The sequence below is a fragment of the Polyodon spathula genome, chromosome 18 (assembly GCF_017654505.1).
Source record: "Polyodon spathula isolate WHYD16114869_AA chromosome 18, ASM1765450v1, whole genome shotgun sequence".
NCBI classification, from domain to species: domain Eukaryota; kingdom Metazoa; phylum Chordata; class Actinopteri; order Acipenseriformes; family Polyodontidae; genus Polyodon; species Polyodon spathula.
The window spans coordinates 30,068,205-30,092,006 of NC_054551.1; the positions used below are offsets into that span (position 1 = coordinate 30,068,205).

Here is a 23,802-nt window from a genome sequence, read left to right on the forward strand (position 1 = left end):
TGTAAATCCTTTAACATGTCATATTACCCATTATTGACTACTGCTCTTGTGCTATAGTAGATATAGTAGCCCTATATGTGTGGTGATTTGTAACTAATTCACATATCTGGGAGATTGTACATTGTTTAACACTGATTAGCAGCTATTTACATGAGAGGTACTCCAAAGGCATAGCTCTAATCCTTCCATGGTAGAATTGAACAAGAACTAATACTAGTAATGGACCTTAATATAAGCCTCAAGCTTTCAACTGGATATCATTAACTCATTCATTAGCTTTGGAATAGCTACCGTTGCATATAGTGAGGCTAGAAACTGATGTTTACATCGAAGTGTAAGAATGCAATTGATAGTCCCATGACTTATCTCATTCTTCTCAGGGCAATGTTAGGAACGAGACTCATTTAATTCATTAAATCAATATGCATAACCTAAGCTTTAAGGAAGCATCCCAGAGCACGTCATGCTTAAGTTACAAGAGAGCTAACATCTAAACAGCGGTTTAAACCAAAAACTTTTAGATTTAGCGTCAAAATCTGCCCAATCAGGGGTCCGCATCATGTCGAGTGGTGACGGACATTTAATAAATAAAAACTTTTTGACCACAGACAAACAAAACTGAACTTGTATACAATTACGTGCATGTGCGTGTTGGACGTTGTGAACATGTTGTTCATGTGTGTGGGGATTTGAAAAAAGAAATGACGCAAACTTTATTTGTAACTATCAAATAGTGTGAATGATAAACAGAAAGATTAAAACAAATTAAGAACAGAGGAAGGAAAAAGAGCAGTTTAAAAAAATAAATAAATGCATTTAGGGTTAATGTTGTATCAAAGCCTGTATTTAAGTGCAAATTACATCTCTTTATTTACACACACACACACACACACACACACACACACACACACACACACACACACACACACACACACACACACACACACATAAAATCATAAGTACCCCACATAATGTAAACATAAAGAATTGGGTAATCCATGCTAAAGTGCATATACAGTACTGTATGTATACGTTTAACATACTACAACAATTCCTGGAATCACCATTTATAATATATCTAGACATAAAAATAATATACCAAAAGTAGGTCATTGTAATAACCTTAACGTACCGCACAGCAAATTACTCTGAGCATCACAAGTGGTGTGTGTTAATTTACATATTATTATCAATTTATAACATATCACTTTTTTTCTGCTGTGAAAATGATTGTTTTATCCTTGTTTCATACGCCTGCCACTATTGCCAGTATTGGGTTCATTATAGATACTATAGCCCCTTAGTCACTGTGTGCATAATTGTACCACCTTAAGTTGCCTATCTACATTGTGTATTTATTTTATAATGCATCTTCTTTTTCAAAGTTTTGCCAGGGCAACTTCTCGAACGACATAGAGTTCACATAAGTTGTTTTAAAATTTCAAAAAATGTAAACAAAAAAAACATGACTGACAGGGATATAATGGGCATCAAAGCATAAAAAACAAGGCAGTAATCCAATCATTGGTGACCATATCATTATAACTATGCTTTTTTTTCCCCAGAACTGAGAACCCATATGTTTTATGTTACATCCTTGAAATTACATACTTTAGATACTTCTCAGTACAGGGGGCTGCAATCCCTCACTGTAGGGTTAAGCTGGAACCCTAGATGTGTCACTGTCCTACCTCTGTAGTAGAGACAAAGGGCTTCAGCATCCAACCCTGTGCTCTAGACATCTTATAAAAACAGGATTTGGCCAGTAATCTAAACAGTATTAAAAACAAATTGTATTACCTTTAACTGGGCTCCAGTCTGGCGAGTACACAAATGAAGGAAAATGGAAAGAAAGCAGAAAGGAATCAGGAGGAAATGGGACTGAGTCTTGAAAACTATAGGACTGTTTGTTTAAGTGGTTCTTAACATTTGCGTTTGAACCAACGTATTCAAACGTTTTTATTCAACCTCATTTAGGTAGTAAAATGTATTAAGAATGACAAGGTTATGCAGCTTCCCCCACTGTACAGTACTTGGCTTACAACATGTGCTTTTGTCATTGCAGGTCTTATTACTTCCATTTATCCTTTTATCAAAGCCTGGCTCAGCTTCAATCAAGTCTTGCCATTTCTAGGTAAATGTACTTTTCCTCTTAACCTTTCTTACGCAACAATTAATGTGTAACATTCTTTTAAGAAATTAAACCTTAGGAAACCACTTTACCTCAGTTTAAGAAAGGAGGCAAGTCTATTACACAACTATACAGTGAAAACAAGATTGAGTAGGTGTGTTGCAAATTGGCCTTGTTTCCTGTAATACAGTGCGTTCTCCCAGCAATATTAATTTGCAGTCTGATTTGTATTCAGTCTTAGTTGCTTCTCAGACAATTATTGTGCTAGGTGTTGCTGCTGACTGCACTGCTGAGAATGCCTATGAAAGCCACACAGGGCAGCCCAAAGTGTTTTGAGATTGCTTTGGATTATCATGCCGCACAACACGCTTTGACAAGCCAAGAGAATGCCACTTTTCACAATCAAGTCACCTGACAAAAAGCAGATCAGGGTCACCAAGCTGTTTGTTGGTTCTTGCCCAGTATTGCATTTTTTATTTAGAAAAATCTATTCAGACATGTGTAATGTTTATTTTTTATTGAGTCTATCAACATAATTAACACAGAAGAGCTAATAGCACATGAAACAACAAATAGGCTTTGAAAACGAGGAAGTTAGCATCAGACTTACAAGAGTAAGGGAATTGATTTCAAACTATTTCTGCATATAACCCTAGAAGACTCAGAGACAGGGTTCAGAATCCGTAATGGTAGTGTATCTGTATTGGCAATGCCTGTTACTCTTAAACAAACTTCAGGAATAAAAGGTACTGCAATGTGGACCTACAAATGAACAGTGGGGACAGGTTACTGGGGTCTGATTTTTTTAAAAATTGTGTAATTTTTTTTATTTCTTTACTTCAAAGAGCTTGAAATATCTCCTAAGACATAGATTGATAAGCCCTGAAATAGGGGCTGTCACAGGGGCAGTGCTGGGTGTGCTGTCCATGCTGAAAATAATGACCAAATGAGAGGCTGTGGGCTAAGACAGGTGGATGTGACACAGGGGGACTGGAACACTGTGTTGTTTCAAAGTGACTTTTCTTGAAGCTCCACAGACCTAAAACATTTCTAAATCTGCATATTTTCTTGCTGTTATTTTCCCCCAAAACACTTACATTATCCTTGGAGAAAATGTCAGCCACCACACTCTCCCCTAGATGTCTGATTGCCTCTTTCATCTGTGCAGCTGAAAGGGTCAATAACATTCAAGTTAAATTTTTCCATCTTTTTTTCATATGAAAAGGTTATTTTAAAAATAAAAGTAAAAGCGAGTACTCACAAGCTTAAATTATCATGTTCAAAAAGTAAAGGTTAGAGCATGAAATGGTTCCTTCCTTATAAATCTGGATTATAAATATCTGGTTTATCATTGCTCAGTAAATTGCAGGGCAAAAGCACTAGAACTCTGAAAAGGGATTGTTAGTGCTCATTATTAAGGTGGAATATTTTGAAAGGGGTTTTAGCTAATCTTATAATGTGTATTTCTTGTGCCCATGTGAGACCTACATGGAATTGAATGATGGTTAAGATTTATGGAATTATTTAATTAGCTATAACCCATTTTAAGGTGCAGGGTGAAAGTATGTTGTTAAAATATAGTGCATGTTTTTAAAATAAATTGATTAATCCCTGAATGTTTTTTTTAGAGGCAAATTGGGCAGAAGGTTCTGTTTTTAATTACTTTCCAGTGTGCAAAAAAAAAAAAAAGGCCATGGCAATTTGTCCCCATTTTTTGCAAGCACTTGTTATATTAAATACTAATATTATACTATCATTAAAGTCTCATGATGTTAGCAAAGGATAAAAGATATATATATATATATATATATATATATATATATATATATATATATATATATATATATATATATATATAATATGCATGCATGCGCGCACACACACACACACGCAAAAAATAAATTAAATAATGGCAACTTGTATAACTACACTTCAGTCTTACAATTTCTATCGGTACAGAGAACGCTTTGATTTTTAATATAATGACGGAGATACTAGGGAAAGAAAAGGTCAAATGGATTATATAAAAGTACTTTCACTGTGAGACTTGAGGCTGCCATGCACCGGACACGATACGATTTCACGCCACTTTCGCTATGAAACGACCTGACATACCAGAGGTGAGACTGATGCAATCTCAGATGTAACTCGGTTTTGATAAACTGTATTTTATGTCTAGCCTATGACCTGCTTCCTCTGTATTGAAATCACTGTTTAGATCTATATCTTTTTTTTTTTTTTTTTTAAGTATATTTTTAATAGCACTATAGTAAAAAACATCTTTGTGCTATTTTTTCCTTAGTAACAGTCTTTGCAATGTTTAAAAGATTTGGAATAAAATCGAAGAGATATGGGGTAAAGAACATGTCTGGTGGATTAATAAAGAATACACCATGAACGCCACTAAGGGGGGAGAGTGGGTGATGTTTACAGCCAATGTCATGAGTGAAATAAGCACAGCACTCCATGAATGAACTCCAAGTATTCGGTTTATGTAAAAAGTACAATGTATGGAAAAGTAATATGAAAAAATAGGAGATGGTAGTAGTGACAAACCTACTCATTTTACAATTTAAATTTTTAGAACCCTGAAATCCTTTCCTGTTCAGGGTAGGATACTCTTGCGAGTGCCCCCATTGCGATGCAGAAAACTCACTTAACCCGAACCTGTTAGCTGCACATTATAAAAACATGATTACAAACATTACAAAATGATTTACATTAAAAAATATCCCTATTACCAAAAGCTATAAAAAGCAAATGTGCTTTACATTTTTCAAAAGAATGAGAGCCTCTCACAACTAGTGGCAAAGAGTTCCAAAGTTTAGGAGCACCGGTGGAGAAACTCTGACCTCCCAGAGTGGCCCGCCTGGTCATGGGAACAGCCAGCAGCTCTGAGCTTGAAGAGCGAAGCTGACATGTAGGGGTGTAGGGATGCAGTAAGTCTGATAACATGTCAGTATTCTTGCAGCAGCAGTATTCTGGACCAGTTGCACTATTCATATTATTAATGTTATTATTTGTTAGAATTAGCAATTGTATAATATTTACTATATTTGTTAGAATTAGCAATTGTATAATATTTACGTTGCTATTTGTGTGATGTGTTATCTTATTCTGAATACTGCAAAAATGATGGTACTCTGTTATGTACTAATGAAGATCAACACGCACCGTGACATTGCTGCTCACTGCTTGAGTTAGGTTTGGTCTACGAATAATCTTCTTCAGATCGAGATTGGGATAAGTTAGTTTTCTACATTGCGATGATGGGGTCATTCGCAAGACAACGAAAAGATTTCAAGGTTCTAAAAATGTTATGTTGTTTTAATGTACGTGAACAGGAATACAGGGAAGCCACAGTATTTAATCAATGCGATAAAGCCTTACACTGCATCCAATAAGCAAATCCCCATTCATTGTATATAAAATGATGGTTGTTTTTCTTTTAAAAACATACAAACAAAAGAAACCTATAAAAATAATTGTACACTGAGTCTCTTCAGTGTGCTTGTCTACACTTCTATTTTAATTATTTATTGAAATACTGTCCTACAAACAATACACAGACACAGTACGAGCAGAGCACATGTGTGAAAGGGAGATACTGGGCTACAACAAAACAACCTGAAGAGCAGGTTCATTTGGCAGGGCAGCCTGACTCTCTCGTTTGCTGTTTCCATTCATTCAGGTATCTCTGCTTTTGTGCTCTGTTCACTAGGGATGCTGAATATCAAAAGTAGCACAGAAGCTCAAATTGATTTTTTGTGAAGCACATGTACATGTTGACTGCAAACAGCAATTTCAAGGGCCATGACTCGTCCTAGGAATTCAAGTAACTCTACTTGTTGCTCTTGGGAATGAGTGAGTAATCCATATGTCAGCGTGTGCCTGGAGTGACATTTCTAGTAACTGGAAAAGTTGTTTTTCTTCCCCTAAGACCAGGTCCTTAGCAAACAAGTAACACAACTTCCAGGCACAGTCAAGAGAGACACATGGAGTGGTGCTTAAAACATATTTTGGAAGAACACAAATGTTGTGAAAGCCAGATTGGATGAAATTGCACCCCAAATCATCTCTCATCTGAGTTCTGTTGACATATGACGCCATGCTTTTAGCTTTGGCAATTTTTTAATTGCTTATTTGTGGTATTGGATGTGGGATAAGTGTATCACTTGTAAATGAATTATTATTATTATTATTATTATTATTATTATTATTATTATTATTATTATTAAAGAGTGTATCTTTAAACCCCCTCCTCTTCTCTCAGCCCTTTGCGTTCTCCAGAACATGTCTTTTTAATCAAAGGATATTTTTCTTTTTCCATGGTCAATCAGGGACTTGCCACATTGATTTCTCCTTCTCTCATAAATCCCTCCAGGTGGCCCTCACAGCTTTTCATGTTCCAATTAATGGTTACCACCTGCCTTGCTCAGTAATCTCCAGCATGCTGAAAAATATGAGTGTCTGTTCTGCCCTGTGAGCGCAACTGAATTGCAATGGTGATGAGCCCAGCGCTGCTCAACTTCAACCACTTGAGGATCCCCAGAGAGGCACAGGCAGGCTTGGCAACCCCCCCCCCCCCCCCCACACACACACACTTCAACACCGTGCTTATCTTCTCTTAGTCAGCGATACGGTCAACCTGCCAGAATCCAACGCCAGTCTTTAAATCCAAACAGAGCTGGTCAGTAATCACAGCTCCACTTCCGTAAAAATGGTCCCCATAGGCCCCAGCTCCTGCTTGTGCTCCAAGTTCGGAATCCAATTTTCCACTTTTAAAATGTGTATTTATATATGCACTTTTTGTAATAACAAACTACAGTATACCTGTGATTAGTCTACTACTAGAACTGAACAAATTACTACTGAACTGTGCATACATTTTAGTAGGTCAACCAGAGACAGGCTATGTTATTCTGAATAGTGCATACACTCCTATTCATTAGTAAGTACATAGCACTTCCATGTCGGTACACTGGTAACACACATGTAATTACAGCAGAATCATGATATAACACAAGCATTACAGTAGCTATTACCATATAGGCTGGAATAGAACTATTTGCTTTAGAATTGGTTCATATCCCATTGTTCATCCTTTCTATTTCCCTACAGGAAACCTCAGAGTTCACCCCCAGCTGAACAACAGCAACATTGACCTTCCAGCAGAATCTTTTCAACGGGAAAGTGAGTGCACCTGGTTTAAACACAGTATCCTCTAATCCACACCTCCTCCTAGTCCTCATCTCCAACTACTAAGCCACTCAGTCCCCCAACTCGAAACCTGTAGACCAAATGGTCTGTCATTTTCACAGCACTTGACTAGTCCCAGGCCTAAGTGAACAGTATCTCACTGAACATGCTCTCCTCACATCCCAGTTCCAGTGAATTCTACCATTCCAAACACAGTGAAATATTTACCATGCTAGAAATAATCCAGCACTGCATAAAATATTGGCAAATGCGTCTATGAAGCGAACTCATGCAGTTTTAAAATCTTATTTTCTTTGAGAGCAGACAGCGCAGTTGCTATTCTAGCCAGTAGTAAAAATGTTTTTGGTCTGAGGGAATCCATAAACATCAAGACAGTTCCTATGTTGGTTTGAAAGCACTGCTTTAGACAGACGTGACGCACCCCCCCCCCCAACCCGATGTAATGAATAGAGCAGCCTTGATGAGGAATAGTTTACATGCACTTGAAAATCGACTCTACAGTCATGACTGTGTGTCTGACGTTGTACTGCGAATACATTGCGAAACAGCAAAAGGACGTACTTTTGGATTCGTGATTTTAAGGGCAGGGTAAATCGCTTTCTCACGATAATAAAATAGCTGTAAAAACTCAAGCAAACCGTTCTTACACTCATCTCCAATAGAAAGCTGCATCCTGAAGCTTTGCAGTTTCCTGACCGAAATGTTTTTGCTGAAACACTGTGGCTAGCTTCAAGGTGAAATCTTTATCCAAAATACAAACATGTATTGTAAAAGGCGGTTCTGTTAATGAAATGTAACTTTTAATGTAACTTTTAAAGGTTCCACACCACACACACACACACACACACACACACACACACACACACACACACACACACACACAAAATAAAATTCTAAGTAGTAAAACTTGTACCTAGTAGAAATTTACAACACGTGAATTCATTTCTCATGTTAAATGTTTATATCTTCATGGCAACAAATGAAGCTCTCCTCATGATACTCAGAGTCCTTCTTTCCTAATTTTGTTGAGTGAGTTGAGTTGAGTTCTTAAACTTATAAGCCTGGCCTAAAGGAAACATTCCTATGATAGACAGAAAACTATTGATTTCACAAACTAGGGCTCACCAGAGTAATTATCATAGTCCAAACAGGATAACATGTCTTTACCTATTTTCTTAGTTTGAAACGCATCTCATCCATTCATTAATTTGACAGTGAGATGCCTTTACTGAGGAGATCTGGCAGTCTCCACCCACTGAGCCATCCGCACATACAGAGTTAAAGCCCAGGTTTTCAAGTACCCAGTAAATATATTTCCTCACTGAGCAGCTCATTTGACACAATCCACAGTCCATATCTTGATTGCCTTGTTCCTCTTTCATTGAATGAGCCAGAGCTCATGGCAAAACCCATTAATGCTCTCTTGCACAATTGCCAAACTTTATAATCATTGAGGGAGAGCAAACCATGAATGGTAATTACGTCTGCTGCACTGCGAAAATCAAATGAAGTTGCTGTAATCAGCTACAGTCATGTTCATTTAATAGCAACTGAACTTTCTGAAAATAGGGTAGTGGAGGCACTAAGGCAGATTAATCACATCCCTTAAGAAGCGAACCTGTAGGAATGCGTTCCGACTTCACACACGTTAATTTCCATCTTGACTGGGGTGACACTTGTTATCTTGTTCTCTTTAGTGAGAGCACAAGATTCAATGGAAATGTTACTAAATTATTCTTTTGAAATCTTTCCAGATCTGTGTTGGTATGTCCTACAATTTTTGGCTAATAATTTAAACATATAATATAGTTTAAAAGGATGTTACTCGCATACAAATCTTTAGTCTAAATGGACTTCATCATCAGTCTATAACATCTATACACAGTATGTTGTAATTTTGTCCTCCTGCTCTTAAACTAAGGCCATCAGATTTAGATTTGCATGCAGTCCTCATACAGACTTCAATTTTGAGAGAATTGCTTATCAATTGTTCTCAAACTTGGTAATGACATTCTTTAGCATGGGTTATTGATATAACCTGGGGATTATATGAAGGCGATTGAACGCCCATCCTGTCCTGTATATATATACATCACACTTACATTTACACTGTAGATGTGGATCATGAGGTCTGCGTTTCAATAATAATAACATCATTAGGGTTCATTTTGCATTTACAACTATGGCAAAGGATATGTATGTTAGTAACATCTTTTTTTTTATAAATGTAAAAAGAAAAAGAATCGATGATTCTCTTAGACTTCAACGTTTGCAACGTGTAAGTGAGGGAGGTAGTGAGAAAGTCGCTGGAGTGAAGGGGGTGTGCTTGTGAACATTGAGTCTAGTCAGGAGTGTTTTTTTTTTTTTTTGCTCAGTGACCCAGGGCCATCTGAATCAGGAGCTCTCGAGAAGCAAAGCAGGGGCATTCCAGGACAAGCAGACTGCAAACACGTCACCGGATGAAGGGTGAGAAATGCTTTACCTTGCAGACATTAGACACACCAAGTGTCCAGGTGAAATCCGTGTGTAAAGGGAGATTGCAAGTACTGTAAGCCTGGGGTATACAAGCATGGCTTTGTGTGTGTCTCTATGAAATGGAGTCTCTGTTGACTTTTAGAAAATGATGATACTTGCCTTACATCCTTAAGTTCCTTATACCCTTAAGTGAAATGCAATATGAATTATTACCCCCAGTATAATAGGTCAGGCACATGTCTTGATTTGGATAAGTTGTCCTCATTTTTTAAAGGTCGGTGTCACTCTGGCTTTGTGAAGTAATGCTATCAATCATTTATTAATCATAAAGCAGACAATTGTACCCCTCTTTTTCCTACCAATATTAAAGTGTTCAATCATGCTCCCTTACTGCAGCAATTCCCCACAACAGCCAAGGAGATCCAACAACCATGCTAATTAACACCTTACACCCAGGAGGCTGGCAGCGAACCCAGCTGGTGTCCATTTTGAGCTCACCAGGTGCCTGATCAGTAGATTCATGCTACCGCGAATAGGAGAAACATCCCCTGTCATTTAAGTTTAAACAGAAAAACAATATGCACAGCTGTGTGTTAGATCTCTGATGACTCTACAGACTGTTAGGCTTATCTTTAACTGTTGTAGGAACAACAGAAATGAATGTGAAAGACTTACAACTGAACATGTGGACACAAATTCAGCTCAAAAGGACCTTAAAACAGGATATAGCAAACAAACAATAAACTGTACTCAGAACCACTATATCATAAAAAGGAGAGGGGCCAGTAAAATAAGCATATGTACTATATACATTTTTGCTCAAAAGACCAAACTTCCCAGTGTGTCAGTATGTTTAACATACATTTGTCAAGGGAAAGTGGAGGTACTTTTCTGGCCTGTAATGTATATACATCATGCTTTTGATTATTTAATATATATTATAATATATATATATATATATATATATATATATATACACACACACACACACACACACACACACACACACACACACACACACACACACACACACACACACACACACACACACACAGTATTTCACTTACTCTCAGGTTCGTTTGCCCCTTTTAAGCAGACTCAGACACTTTTTTCCAGCACTTTCGTGCAGTTTTATTATTTAACAGAAATACAATTATTAAATCATTTTTTTCCACTTTGCAGCACACACAAAGGGTTACCCAATATCTTTTTCTTTTACTGACAGCCTCTTGTCTTCACACAGACTGCCCTGTACAAACCTTTGGTTACTGTTTAAATGCTTGCCTGCTGATTACAGGCAGGTGTCACCAATTCAATTTAATTAAACAAACTCACCTGTGGCTGTGCACACACAGCCATACCCACATTTATCTGGCAGGGAGAGGAAATTAACCATATCCCTGCCAACCAACAACACATTTTTTTCAGGTAGGGATTTGCCCTGCCACAATATATTTGAAGATATTCACTAAGCATTTAAAAATGTATTGTAATTACAGCTCTTGTGCAACAAATTAAGAATGAATCCCTTTACAGGCTAAAAGTCATGTTGATTTCAATGCAGTTAATTAGCTTCCAGTCCAGTTCAGCTGTGGAAGCTGAGTGCGTGTGCGTTGAGGCAAAGTGACAGGCTTTGGAAAGTAAGCAAAAGAACATAAGAACATAAGAAAGTTTACAAACGAGAGGAGGCCATTCGGCCCATCTTGCTTGTTTGGTTATTAGTAGCTTATTGATCCCAGAATCTCATCAAGCAGCTTCTTGAAGGATCTCAGGGTGTCAGCTTCAACAACATTACTGGGGAGTTGATTCCAGGCCCTCACGATTCTCTGTGTAAAAAAGTGCCTCCTATTTTCTGTTTTGAATGCCCCTTTGTCTAATCTCCATTTGTGACCCCTGGTCCTTGTTTCTTTTTTCAGGTTGAAAAAGTCCCCTGGGTCAACATTGTTAATACCTTTTAGAATTTTGAATGCTTGAATTAGGTCGCCGCGTAGTCTTCTTTGTTCAAGACTAAATAGATTCAATTCTTTTAGCCTGTCTGCATATGACATGCCTTTTAAACCTGGAATAATTCTGGTCGCTCTTCTTTGCACTCTTTCAAGAGCAGAAATATCCTTTTTGTAGCGAGGTGAGCAGAACTGAACACAATATTCAAGATGAGGTCTTACTAATGCATTGTACAGTTTTAACATTACTTCCCTTGATTTAAATTCAACACTTTTCACAATGTATCCGAGCATCTTGTTGGCCTTTTTTATAGCTTCCCACATTGTCTAGATGAAGACATTTCTGAGTCAACAAAAACTCCTAGGTCTTTTTCATAGAGTCCTTCTTTAATTTCAGAATCTCCCATATGATATATATAATGCACATTTTTATTTCCTGCGTGCAGTACCTTACACTTTTCTCTATTAAATGTCATTTGCCATGTGTCTGCCCAGTTCTGAATCTTGTCTAGATCATTTTGAATGACCTTTGCTGCTGCAACAGTGTTTGCCACTCCTCCTATTTTTGTGTTGTCTGTGAATTTAACAAGTTTGCTTACCAGAATCTAAATCATTAGTTTAGATTAGGAATAGCATAGAACCTAATACTGATCCCTGTGGTACATCACTGGCTACCACACTCCATTCTGAGGTTTCTCCTCTAATCAGTACTTTCTGTTTTCTACATGTTAACCACTCCCTAATCCATATACTGTTATACTGTATATAATTAGAACCTTTTTTCTGTATAGCATTATACTCCTTTTAGGTGAAGTTATGTAAATGTAACTTAATTTAGGAGAAACTAGAAACGGTAGTAAGGAGATGTTTATCGATGAGACAGCATTTTGCTAGGAATCTCTCTATAAGGATCTTCAAAAGCTAAAGTTAGCACTAGCTATATTAGTAATGGTTATAGTGGTGCTGCAATTTTGATTTATTCCATGCAAGGATAGTCTTTTTGATGCAACAGTTAAACCAGCATGTAGACGTTACTGAGAGAAAGGGGGCAGCTGTAAACAAGAGACATCGTTGAGATGCAGGCAAACAGGAACCACCAAAGTACACAAATGAACCCTGATGGTTACAACTTACATCAATTAGATTTATTTGTTTGGAAATTTTATTTTATATGGTGTTATATATCATTAGAACTTTAAGTTTCATCTAATCGAGCATCCAATCAGTAGAATCCCCACTTCTTATCACAGCCAATCAGGAGAGACCTGGGATGGTCGATGCCCTGTTTTGAACACTAAGAGGCAGAGTTGAATGTACAGCACTGGTGATCTTCTTGCTGCTTCCTGATGCACTGTGTGTTGACTTGGTTACAACGACTCCCATCTCATTCATATCATCTTTCAGTGTCATCTCTTCAGCTGCTCAGCCTGGTTTGTGCATCTGAATGGGATTACCCTACACAAACCCATTGCATGCACATGCCTATTACATGATCAATGATAGCCAGCCTAATGTTTTCTAGATGTCTGTGTTCAAAATGGCCCTTGTTCCATCTGATTTAACAATTCAATTAATCCTTATTTACTTGCCTGTGAAACATTACATTCTTTTTTTTCACAGTTAAAAAGTTAATTGAATAGGGGTCTTGGTAAAAACTGCTTCACTGCTCCAAATGTTTTATTTTGTTTTGTGTTTGTTTCACAGGCCCTCATCAGAGATGCCAGATATCATTGCAAAATGAAAGTTCAAGCAACCAAACTTGGATTTAGAAAACTAGTGATGCAGGAGTTCAGGATGCACCCTGTAGCCTGGACGTTGCCGGTTCGAGTCCAGGCTTTCCACTGCCGACCATGGATGGGAGCTCCCAGGGGGCGGTGCACAATTGTCCGAGCACCGCCGTGGGTGGGGTGGGGGCAGGGGCTTAGGTCGGCCAGGGTGTCCTCGGCTTGCCGCGCACCAGCGACCCCTGTATTCTGGCCATGCGTCTGTGGGTTTGCCTTTAAGCTTCCCAGAGCTGTATTGTCCTCCAACGCTGTAGCTCTGAGGTGGCTACATGGTGGGCCTACAGTGTGTAAAAGATGCGGTCGGCTGACGGCACATGCTTCAGAGGACAGCGTATGTTCGTCTTCGCCACTCCCGAGTCAGCCAGGGGGAGCTAGCTGTGAGCTGAGTTAATTGGCTATTCCAAACTGGGGTGAAAATGATAAAATAAAAAAAGCAATTGCTGACTACTAAATAGTAATAAAAAAAGGAAAACAGTGATGCTGTGCCTCACTTCAGTGCCAGTAACATCTCCTTGATCCCTTACACTCCTATTGCTTTCTTTACTGAATGTATTATATTATAGTTTTTGCATGTGTTGAAAGGGTTAATAGATGTTAAAATGCTAAACAGCTCAATAAAGAACATTAACTCCCCACCCATGTTATAACATTCTTGATAAGAGGAGGTGTGTTTGTTCTGGGAAATGGGATTGGTGGGAGTTGTTGCTCAAAGGCACAGTCACATTTTGGTCCATCTTCACTGCTTCTATGCAAATCTAAAGATACAGGCATCGAGGAGACATCCCCAGAGTTTTGACCTGCTTTGTATATAAATATATTTATATCACCATAACATGGAATGGAATGAGAAGAGAGCTAGTTTGGAAATCCTTTCAGACTTACTATTGTATTTCACATCACTCTGCTCCTTTCCTGATGAATTTCAATGTTTTATATTCTGCTGGTAAGTCCTTCCCTACTTGCTTTTGCATGACAAATACATGACACTAATGAAATACATTCCTAATGTACAAACTGGTAGTTATTGAACATACAGTGATTAAATACATTTGTCTTTCAGATCTGCAAGATATAATAAGTTGAGTTACATGAGTGCTCCTCGCTATGCATTTAAACAGACTTGCATATGGAGACGAAATTTAGTTGACTCAATGAACATTTTATAAGAGGATATATATATATATATATATATATATAAAGATTCAGTTTGGAGTGTAACATTTCCTCAGAGCAAGTATTTCTGTAGATTCACACCTCCTTAAATTCTGACCTCTTACATTTTAGGTTGAAGAGTACATGTTCACCCAAACTCCAGACTAGTAGAAGTTAGTGATCTATCCTCTTCCCTTCCCCTCCCCTATAAAGCTTTGCTCTTTTTGACTCATGACAGGATGTGAACCATTAATGTTCCTATCTAAATTCCTTTTTGAATAACCCAGCCCTGGTCTGCCATTCACCTGTTTCTGCATCAATGCAGATACTAAGTGTCATATAAAAATAGCTGTAACTTACTTATTCATTCCAGATCCGCTGGAAGGGAGGCTGAAGGATGCTGGCCACTTTACTCTCTCACAAGGTCATCCACACAGGTTTTTTTTTTTTGCATTGAATGAAAAGAATAACTCCTCAGAAAATGCAATGCTGAGCTTAGTGTTGGGCAGAGTTCATCTGTCAACAAAGATACATCCCATTAACAATTTGCCTGAAAGAAAATGAGATGTTAATGCATGGGACCCCTTAGATGATTTTTATGATCAAAATAATAATTATGATTAAAAAAAAAAAGAAATCTTGTTCAGAACATTCAGATCCAGACAATATCCCATTACAAACCACTGAGGATGTATCAAGATTATTTAATAATGTTCTGCTCATCTCACTGTGAAATGCCTGCAGTGGTAAATAGGGGCCAGATTGAAAATATGAGTTTTGGACTTAAAGCATTGATAAAAAGTAGGATTGGCTTCACTGCAGTCATCCTTGCCTCAGGTCCAGGCTTCTGATTCATATTCCCCTTAAACATCAGTCATCTCACAGCATTGGTGCAGAACTATCTGACATGGTTTTATTTACCACTAATGGCCTCTTATCCCTTAACCGCAATCATATGTGACATAGTTGCTTATTATGAGCCTATAAGCAACAGCAGTGTAATGACATCAGTCTGCAAAGCTTACTGTATTTACTGTAACATATTTTGCATGTTAAGTTAGAGTGCTTTCAAAAGGATTAGTTTAGTATCAGAAACTGATGATTTCTGTTGCAGGGACTGTATGTGGTATGGAGGCAATTCCAAAGATGCAATGACATACGCAAACAGGTATGCCTGTTGTAAGTATCGTCATCGCTATCTCATTTTGCTTGGAACCACACATGCATACACATTTATCTACCCTGGTATAGAAACCTATATGTTATTTGAAATGCTAGAAATGTTTTCAATAGTTTGTTCTTAAGGCTGATTTATAATTAACAAAGCATTCAGTTCTTCTTACAAACTGAGCAGTGACTGCTGGTGAGTAATGTAATAGGCTTCAGGGGGAGAGGAATGGTATTTACCGTGCCTGTGTGCCCACCTAAAAACTAGAAGATATAGAACTGTTCTGAAGATCTGCACCAAGGTTTATTGTTTGATCCCAACACACTGATCACAGAACACTACCTGGATATATAATCCCACTTTAAAAAGATGCAGAGTGCTTTAACTAATACAAAAAGAGAAAGAGATGTATGTGCTCATACACGAACTAACTATCTCCAAAAAGATACTGTGTGTGTGTGTGTGTGTGTGTGTGTGTGTGTGTGTGTGTGTGTGTGTGTGTGTGTGTGTGTTCGTTAAGCACACTGCACAAACCTTTATTGTGTGTCAACTGAAGATTTGGAAGAAATGGGTCCCCGACACTAATGGTGGGGTGGGGTGGGGTGGGGGGGGGGGGGGCTTAGTTGTTTAGCACACTATGATCTCCACGGTGGAAAAAACCGACCGCTGCATCCTCTATTGACTTTCGAATAGACCCAGAGCGCCTCAAGCATGTAGCAGCACTTACAGAGGAAACAGATTTATTTCAGCGCCAGGAGCTGTCCGAGGTCTAATTTAATTACACAGCGCCCCTGGTGGTTACCATCAATTGTATCAAGAAGCAGTACAAGAGAGAGAGTGAGAGATGCTGATTCAAGCTTTTACGCTTCGAAAAATTGCGAAATTTTTATTTTTATTTGAATATATATATAATATATATATAAATTATTTAATATCATATTTTTTTTTCATTTTATATATATATATATATATATATATATATACTGTCAATGACGTCGCACTGCGGAATTTACCCGACTTTCTTTCTCAGATAAAAAAAAAAAAAAAAATGTTATTGTAAAATCAACAAAATTACCCCAATCTGTCAGAGACAGCGTCGCTTCACTAGGGGCTGTATTGAGGCACGTCAGTGCAGCTGCAGAAGAGAATATTGCAAGAGCTTTGCTTCAGTTTTCCTTTCTGGTGAATCTTTTTTTTCTCTATCACTTTAAGAACAGGAAATGTGAAGGATGTTTTTTTATGTGATGTTTTATTGGAAGCAGACATTGAAAAGCTGAAGAAATATTGCCGAATCTTTCTGTCAGCTGCTGGTCTGTTTTCTGCCGGAGTAGAGCATTCACAAGAAAACCACGCCGGCGTGGTGTGCAATATAATTTAGTGCGATACATGCGAAGCAGGTGCTGAAACAACGGTTTATCACATGCAAAGTTTTGGACAAGACGTCTCGGCTAGATTGCACCCCACCTAATTATGAAGTAGAAGACTAGGTGCAATTTTGAAACGGTTCACCTGCTGCTTTGCTTTAAAAAAAAAAATGTGTACTTCGTTTTCCTTCTTTTTTTTATAAACAGTTCAGTTAGGGGCGGGCACGTTAATTTCAGTTTGGCTGTACGCTGTTCACATGAAGAATTTAAAACAAGGTAAGATTTATATTGGATTCTGTTGACTGGTATATTGGTATTTGGGGTTTGGTTTAACCTGGACTGTTGTTCTGGTAGATGCATTCATGGGAAATGTGTTATTTCTCTATCAAGCTAGCCGGACATCAGGTAGCGCTAAATTATGATGTGTGAATTTTGACACAACAATTGTAATACCTTTCTGTACCAGTATCTAGAAAATCTTGATATGTATATGTGCATGCATGTGAGGGGCTGGTTTTATTGGGCTATGACAAATATCGATAAATATAATAAAACAGCAATAAATATTGAGCAGTATTAGCAAGTGAATACCCATTATTATCTTTAAAAAATGTGACGTTTTGATTTAGTGTCTGTAAGAGACAACTGATTATCTCATCTGACTGAGAACTGAGAGAGGTTCTGTCTTACTACTGCACTTGACTCAACGCATACTGGTTCGTGGCTTTGCAAGCAATGGGCTGTGAGAACACAGCTCCCATATCTTCAGCACTTATAGAGATGGTTATATTTGAACCAGATTTCGCCTTTCTTTCCCAGTACAGCTGTTTGTTAAACTACTGCTTACATTTTAGGACCGAGAACCAATTTCGTTTATTTGTGTATACATTACTTCCTTGATGTTTAGAAAATTGAATCTTCAGAAAAAATAACGTAGTAAAGCTATTCAAGTGTTATATGGGAAACGTTAGCAGCCGAACCCAATGTAGGATTTTTTATGCTAATGTTATTTATTTATTCTTCATGAACTATAATATCCTATATAACTTTCACTTTTTTTTAACTGTTAACTAGATTACTAACACGTTAAGAAATGTTATTTTTGGCTTAGTTAATATATAATAAACAATTTGTAAAGAGTTACGTTTGCAATAAATATAAAACTTGATGCCAATTGCAAAAAAATAGGCTACTAATCTTTTCAAGTGCCTTTAATGAAACGTAACCCCTGTTCTTTAAACTTTTTTTACCACTTTATTTATTTGTTCATTAAGGTTACTTTAGTCTCTGTTAACACAAAATTAACAACATTTTTTTAATCGTTAGTCAGCTACAGTTCATGTTAATAAACTTAAAAGAGTGTCACCTATCATCAAGCATAGAGTCCATATCCATAACACAACTAAAACAGCTATTCACGAAATATGTCATCTGTGGCTCTATTTGCAACCTCAAGTTAGTGAAGATAAATCTCCCTGATATGATTCTCTTTGCCTCTTCTTACATACGGCTCCTATGACCCATACGAAAGTGAACAGTGCGCTCAATGATCAAACACACAACGAGAGATCAGTCTTGAGTCACTGCCGAAAAACAAGCTTCCTAGTACTGCATTGTACAACAATCTGTCTTCATGTTCTCCAACCTGCTTTCATACACTATCTCAATCATCCTTTTGTATATTTCTAGCATATAGCTGTTTTCTAAAATCTGCATGCCTTTTTATAAGGCTTCTCTCAGCTTTCCACTAAATAAATTGTAAAAGTTTGCTGCTGTATACCATGGAGGAAAGATAGCAAAAGTTCTGTCCACCTCTACAAAACGATTCTTTTTCAAGGCGACAGCTTTCTGTAGGGGTGAAAAATAGGGCACTTGCATACTCATAGCAACTACTGACCTCTCTGCAGTTTTTCTTCTGAATGGAGGACAGGGAGGATTGAAGAAGTAAATTGCCCAATTTCCTCACAAACACTTACTCAAAGGGCTGATTGATTTTTTTCTTATTTATTTTTTTTTACTACCTTTTTATTTCTCCTGAGTCTTATCTTCCACTGGCCTCTCCGCAGGGAAACATGATTTACTGTTTGGGAGGTTTTCCTTGCAGCACTGGTGCTCAGGTAAATTAAATGGTATCACAGCAACATGGAAGGGGAAAAAAAGGCAATCTCCTTTCAGCTTATTTCAGTGTCACAGGCTAAATGGATTGGTCTCCTTTTGCTGGTACCCACCTTAAGCACTTTTATTCTCTTTAGAGGAAACAATCAATTTAGCCACCTCTGAGAACTGATTTCCTCCAAACTCTGAGCAAGGCTGACCATTGAGCAATCACTGTCCAATCAAAATGGGTCTTGACATGAGAACAGCTCTTCTACAAAGCAGAGACTTGTTCTTGTAAACTGTCTTGGAAGGAAATAAGAGATTCTTGCTAAACTCTCAGTTTTTCTCTTGCAAGAGTGTGCATGTGTATGTGCAACTGATACCATTAGAACAAAATTACAATAATCTGCCATTATTACTTTAAATTGTCCTGGGTGGATACATGCTCATTCCTTAATGATTAACACCCCTAACTTCTTCAAGGACATTGTGACTGGAAATCTGCAGTGAAACCTGTCTTCCAGAAAGGCTCATTTATTTTGGTATAGATCTATCATTTGTTCAGTCTTGGAAACAGAAGCACCTGCCAACATAGTGCTAGCAGCCCTTAAAGAAATCTGTCAGATGGCACAAGGCAAGATTTTCACTACTATCAACAAACTAGTAGATACCAATATCTGCCCACTACTACCCAGTAGTGTGCTGTTGAGTTCTGATTTACTCAAATTCATAAAACCACTGGCTGTCATAGGGAATCAGCATGCTGTTATTATTTCTACTTTGAAAGACAGTTTCCGAGGTCTGTGAGCAGTGCAAACAACACTAGGTACTATAATGACGAGGAAGAAAAGAAAAAACTGATGTTCGAGTCTTTCTTCAGGAAATGCAGTACACACTGCGAAAGCACAAAGCTTTTTTTAAACCTTTTTTTATTATTAATTGCATCTCACACGAACACATGCACACAGATGAACATACACACTACAGAGTCCGGCATCATAGGATAAATCCCTTTTCACCCACTAAGCACACTAATTAAGAATGAAAACAATTACACATGTTTGAACAGCTCCCACCCACGTCCAGGATATTGTCTTTCCAGATTGAGGATCTGTTTTGCAGCATTTCAAGCATGAGAGGTGCTTATCTATCTTTGGTTGCTTTTTAGCATGGTCAGTAAATGGATAGGTTACAGCTTAATAAATGTCTATCTAAAGATACTGATTGTGCTGTTCCTCCTCACAGGTTTCTCTACCTCTCATCATGCTGTGACCAGTGAATGCTCCATCTAGGCTTTCCAATTTCAAGGCACTTGCCCCGAGTTGGGTGCAGATAGAAGATGTTCACAGAGAAAAAAGCCACCTCTGTGCCCAAAAAAGGGGGCAAGAAGAAGACGAGACCACAAGGCCTGCCTTCCCCAGCTCTATGCTGTGCCTGCGGACTGTGCATCATGCTGGCTGGCATCAACATCACGCTGGTGGGTGCCTTTGCCTTCGGGACTTTCATGCCCACGAACAACCCACCCATCATCATCGGGCCCATCTTGCTAGTGGTGGCCTTCACCTTCTTCGGAGCCTGCTGCATCTGCAGCCGCCGGCCCCCTGCTCAGGGCTCCCGCAAGCCCAAAGGGGGCAAAAATCTGGGGTTGATCCGTACAGGCAACACGGCCTTCGAGATCGAGACCAGCGAACACACGCTGCAGGACACCACCGCTGTGCAGCTCAGCACCACCAACTCCCCCTGCTCCTCGCACAAGTCTACCCCCACACACGAGGGTCCACGAGCCTGTAAGCTCTTCACCATGGACACCAACGGGCCTGCTGCTCAATATTCAGCTGGGGAGGACTCTATCAAGCTCAACCTGCCCATGGACCTGCCTACCACCTAGAGCAGTTTAGTGCAGGTGCTTCTGTAGGGCCTCACTGAACTGCCCAGGATGCCAGCCCGTGGGGTTTTTACAGGGCAAGGGGCAGCTATGTTTGTGTTCAAGACATGATGGTATTGTAGTGGATTTTGGAATAGTTCTATTGGAGAGACAGCCATTACAAATTAATTTGCGCTTTACCACCCCAAGTGCAAAGGGAGTCAAAAGTGTGGCTTGTAGGCCAGAGGATCGGCAGATCTAAACACAGTAGTACTTGTTACTGAAGTTACAGACTAGAGGAAGGTGGGCTAGATGCAGATTGCAAAACAGATTCAGTTAAGTTTCGGTATTAGACTAACCAGTTACATTATGTCTCCTGAGCCACATGTTGGTGTTTGCTGTGATAGGGGCTTTCTGGACACCTGGCACCCTGAAACGCTACCAGACTTGTTAGAAACTCTGTTAAAAACACATGATGCAAGCACAGGTACCATATAAGGCACATGGTAACAGAACATTGAAAACAAACATATTCTTTTTTGTAACAATATTACATTACAATACACATCAGCTGCAGAGTCACTTACAACAACATCTCACATGAAAGGCAGAGCACAAGGAGGTTAAGTGACTTGTTAAGGGTCGCACAACGAGTCAGTGAGTGAGCCGGGATTTGAACCGGGGACCTCCTGGTTATAGGACCTTAGCTATACATCGGTATATCAAAATATGGAAATGTAGCCTCTATACGATCATAAGCATCTCATACCGTTGTATCTACATTTTTACTGCATTACTATTGCGGTGCCACAGCTTTGCCATTGTAGAGCACTCGTAAGAATCACCATACCAATATCAACGAAAAACTATTGAGAATTTGTTCATGTTATACCTGGAACTCACTGTGGAAAACTGTTTCTACTGAGGTATGCACTTGTGGATAAACAATTACAAACTGCTAGCTATTCAGCCTGAAACATAACACATTTTCAGTTCAGTTTGACAATGGCTTAAAAAGCAAAAAACTAATACTCCACATCTACAAAAAAACAAACAAACAGTACTTATTCTGGAAATTGTTCTAGCAGAACAAAACATTTTGACAGTGAATTCATTTTCTGAAAGAGCTATGAAAAGAAGACTATACCATGTATTTCCCCTTTTGAAAATCATTTTATTATTGGGAGCTGTAAAAGAGCGCAGAGAGAATGACCAAATAATACAACTGGAAGGAACACACTTCAGTATATATTCTTTGATGTTAGTACCTGTTAAAGTTGAGGGACAATGGCACTGATATCAAACAGAGACCTGAAACCCACCTGCGCTACCATACTGAACCACTGAATGAAAAACACAATACAAATCTGTTCACAAGTTCTTGTCTTTCATCACCTTCATAAACGTTTGCTGACATTCATCATGCAGTTCCCATGTTTGCACCATTGTTCCTACCATCGCTCGCCATGAGTTCCACCGTTCTTTACCACACTTCATGCTTTGTTAAGCTTTTACCACACAATACAGCAGTAAACTTTTTAAAGGACATTGTCATGGCAACAAGAAGACAGAGCCTTTCTAACTTGTGACTGCGTTGTACCTGAAAATGTGACATTGTTTATATATGGAGTGATCCAGAGCTTTCGCTAAGCTTTTGCTGTTGTAAAGAGTTTGAGGCATTTTAAGGGGGAAAAAAATCAATAATAAAGTTAATGTCCTAGACTAGTATTTTGTTTCCCTTTTTTTATAAAACTGGTGCCAACTTTGGGTAAGTAAGTGTGGCACATGGACATGGTATATGCAGAGGACTGGATTTGGAAGGTTTTTTTGGAAAGACCTATATGATTCACTTACTGCTTATAAAGTCCGTTATTACCACCTCTTACTATATTTCTCGTATGAAAGGGCAGTGTGTATAATCCTTTTTTTTAGGTTCCTTCTGATTAGACAAATGCTTTCCTAATTAAGGGATCAGGGCCAATCACAAGAGGGTTATCTAAATGTGATTGCTAGCCAGAGGAACTCTTCACTCTAACATTGGAAGGAACCTATAAACTGTTGAATTATAATTATTTATTTATTTATTATTTAGTTCTCGTCACCCCTTTTTTCTCCCAATCTGAAATGCCCAATTGTATTTAGGCTCAGCCAACCACTACCCCCCCTACGCTGACTCGGGAGCAGTGAAGGCGACCCTACAAAGTGTGTGACGTCAGTCGACTGCTTCTTTTCACTGTGCAGGCCCGCCATGCAGCCAGCCCAGCCCAGCCCAGCCCAGCCCAGCCCAGCCCAGCTACAGCGTCGGAGGACAACGCAGCTCTGGGCAGCTTACAGGCAAGCCCGCAGGTGCCTGGCCAGTCGACAGGGGTTGCTGGTGACGGCGTGCCGAGGACACCCTGGCCGACCCAAAGACCCCCACCCCCCCGGCACTCTGCCAATTGTGTGCCGCCCTATGAGCTATATACACCAGAAAGTCTAACATGTGCCATATTTATTTATATTTATTTCTGAAATGTATTTACTTTTTTAAATGTTATAACATGGAAAATGGTACAGTATATAAAGTGATAAATAGTATTAATACTGCATTACTGGAACTATTTG

General features: G+C 38.7%; 1 protein-coding gene across 1 annotated transcript; it reads left to right on the forward strand.

The window, feature by feature from the left end:
• Window positions 1-17,038: 17,038 nt before the first annotated feature.
• LOC121331270 (transmembrane protein 275-like) lies at window positions 17,039-23,492 on the forward strand. The gene is made up of 2 exons (XM_041278548.1): window positions 17,039-17,513; window positions 20,580-23,492. Exon 2 carries the CDS (start codon window positions 20,674-20,676, stop codon window positions 21,220-21,222), a length of 549 nt encoding a protein of 182 aa, XP_041134482.1. The 5' UTR covers window positions 17,039-17,513; window positions 20,580-20,673; the 3' UTR covers window positions 21,223-23,492.
• Window positions 23,493-23,802: the final 310 nt, after the last annotated feature.

Bases quoted from the DNA above. Each gene is read 5' to 3' on its own strand.
- LOC121331270 (XM_041278548.1), top strand. From the start codon at position 20,674: ATGTTCACAGAGAAAAAAGCCACCTCTGTGCCCAAAAAAGGGGGCAAG.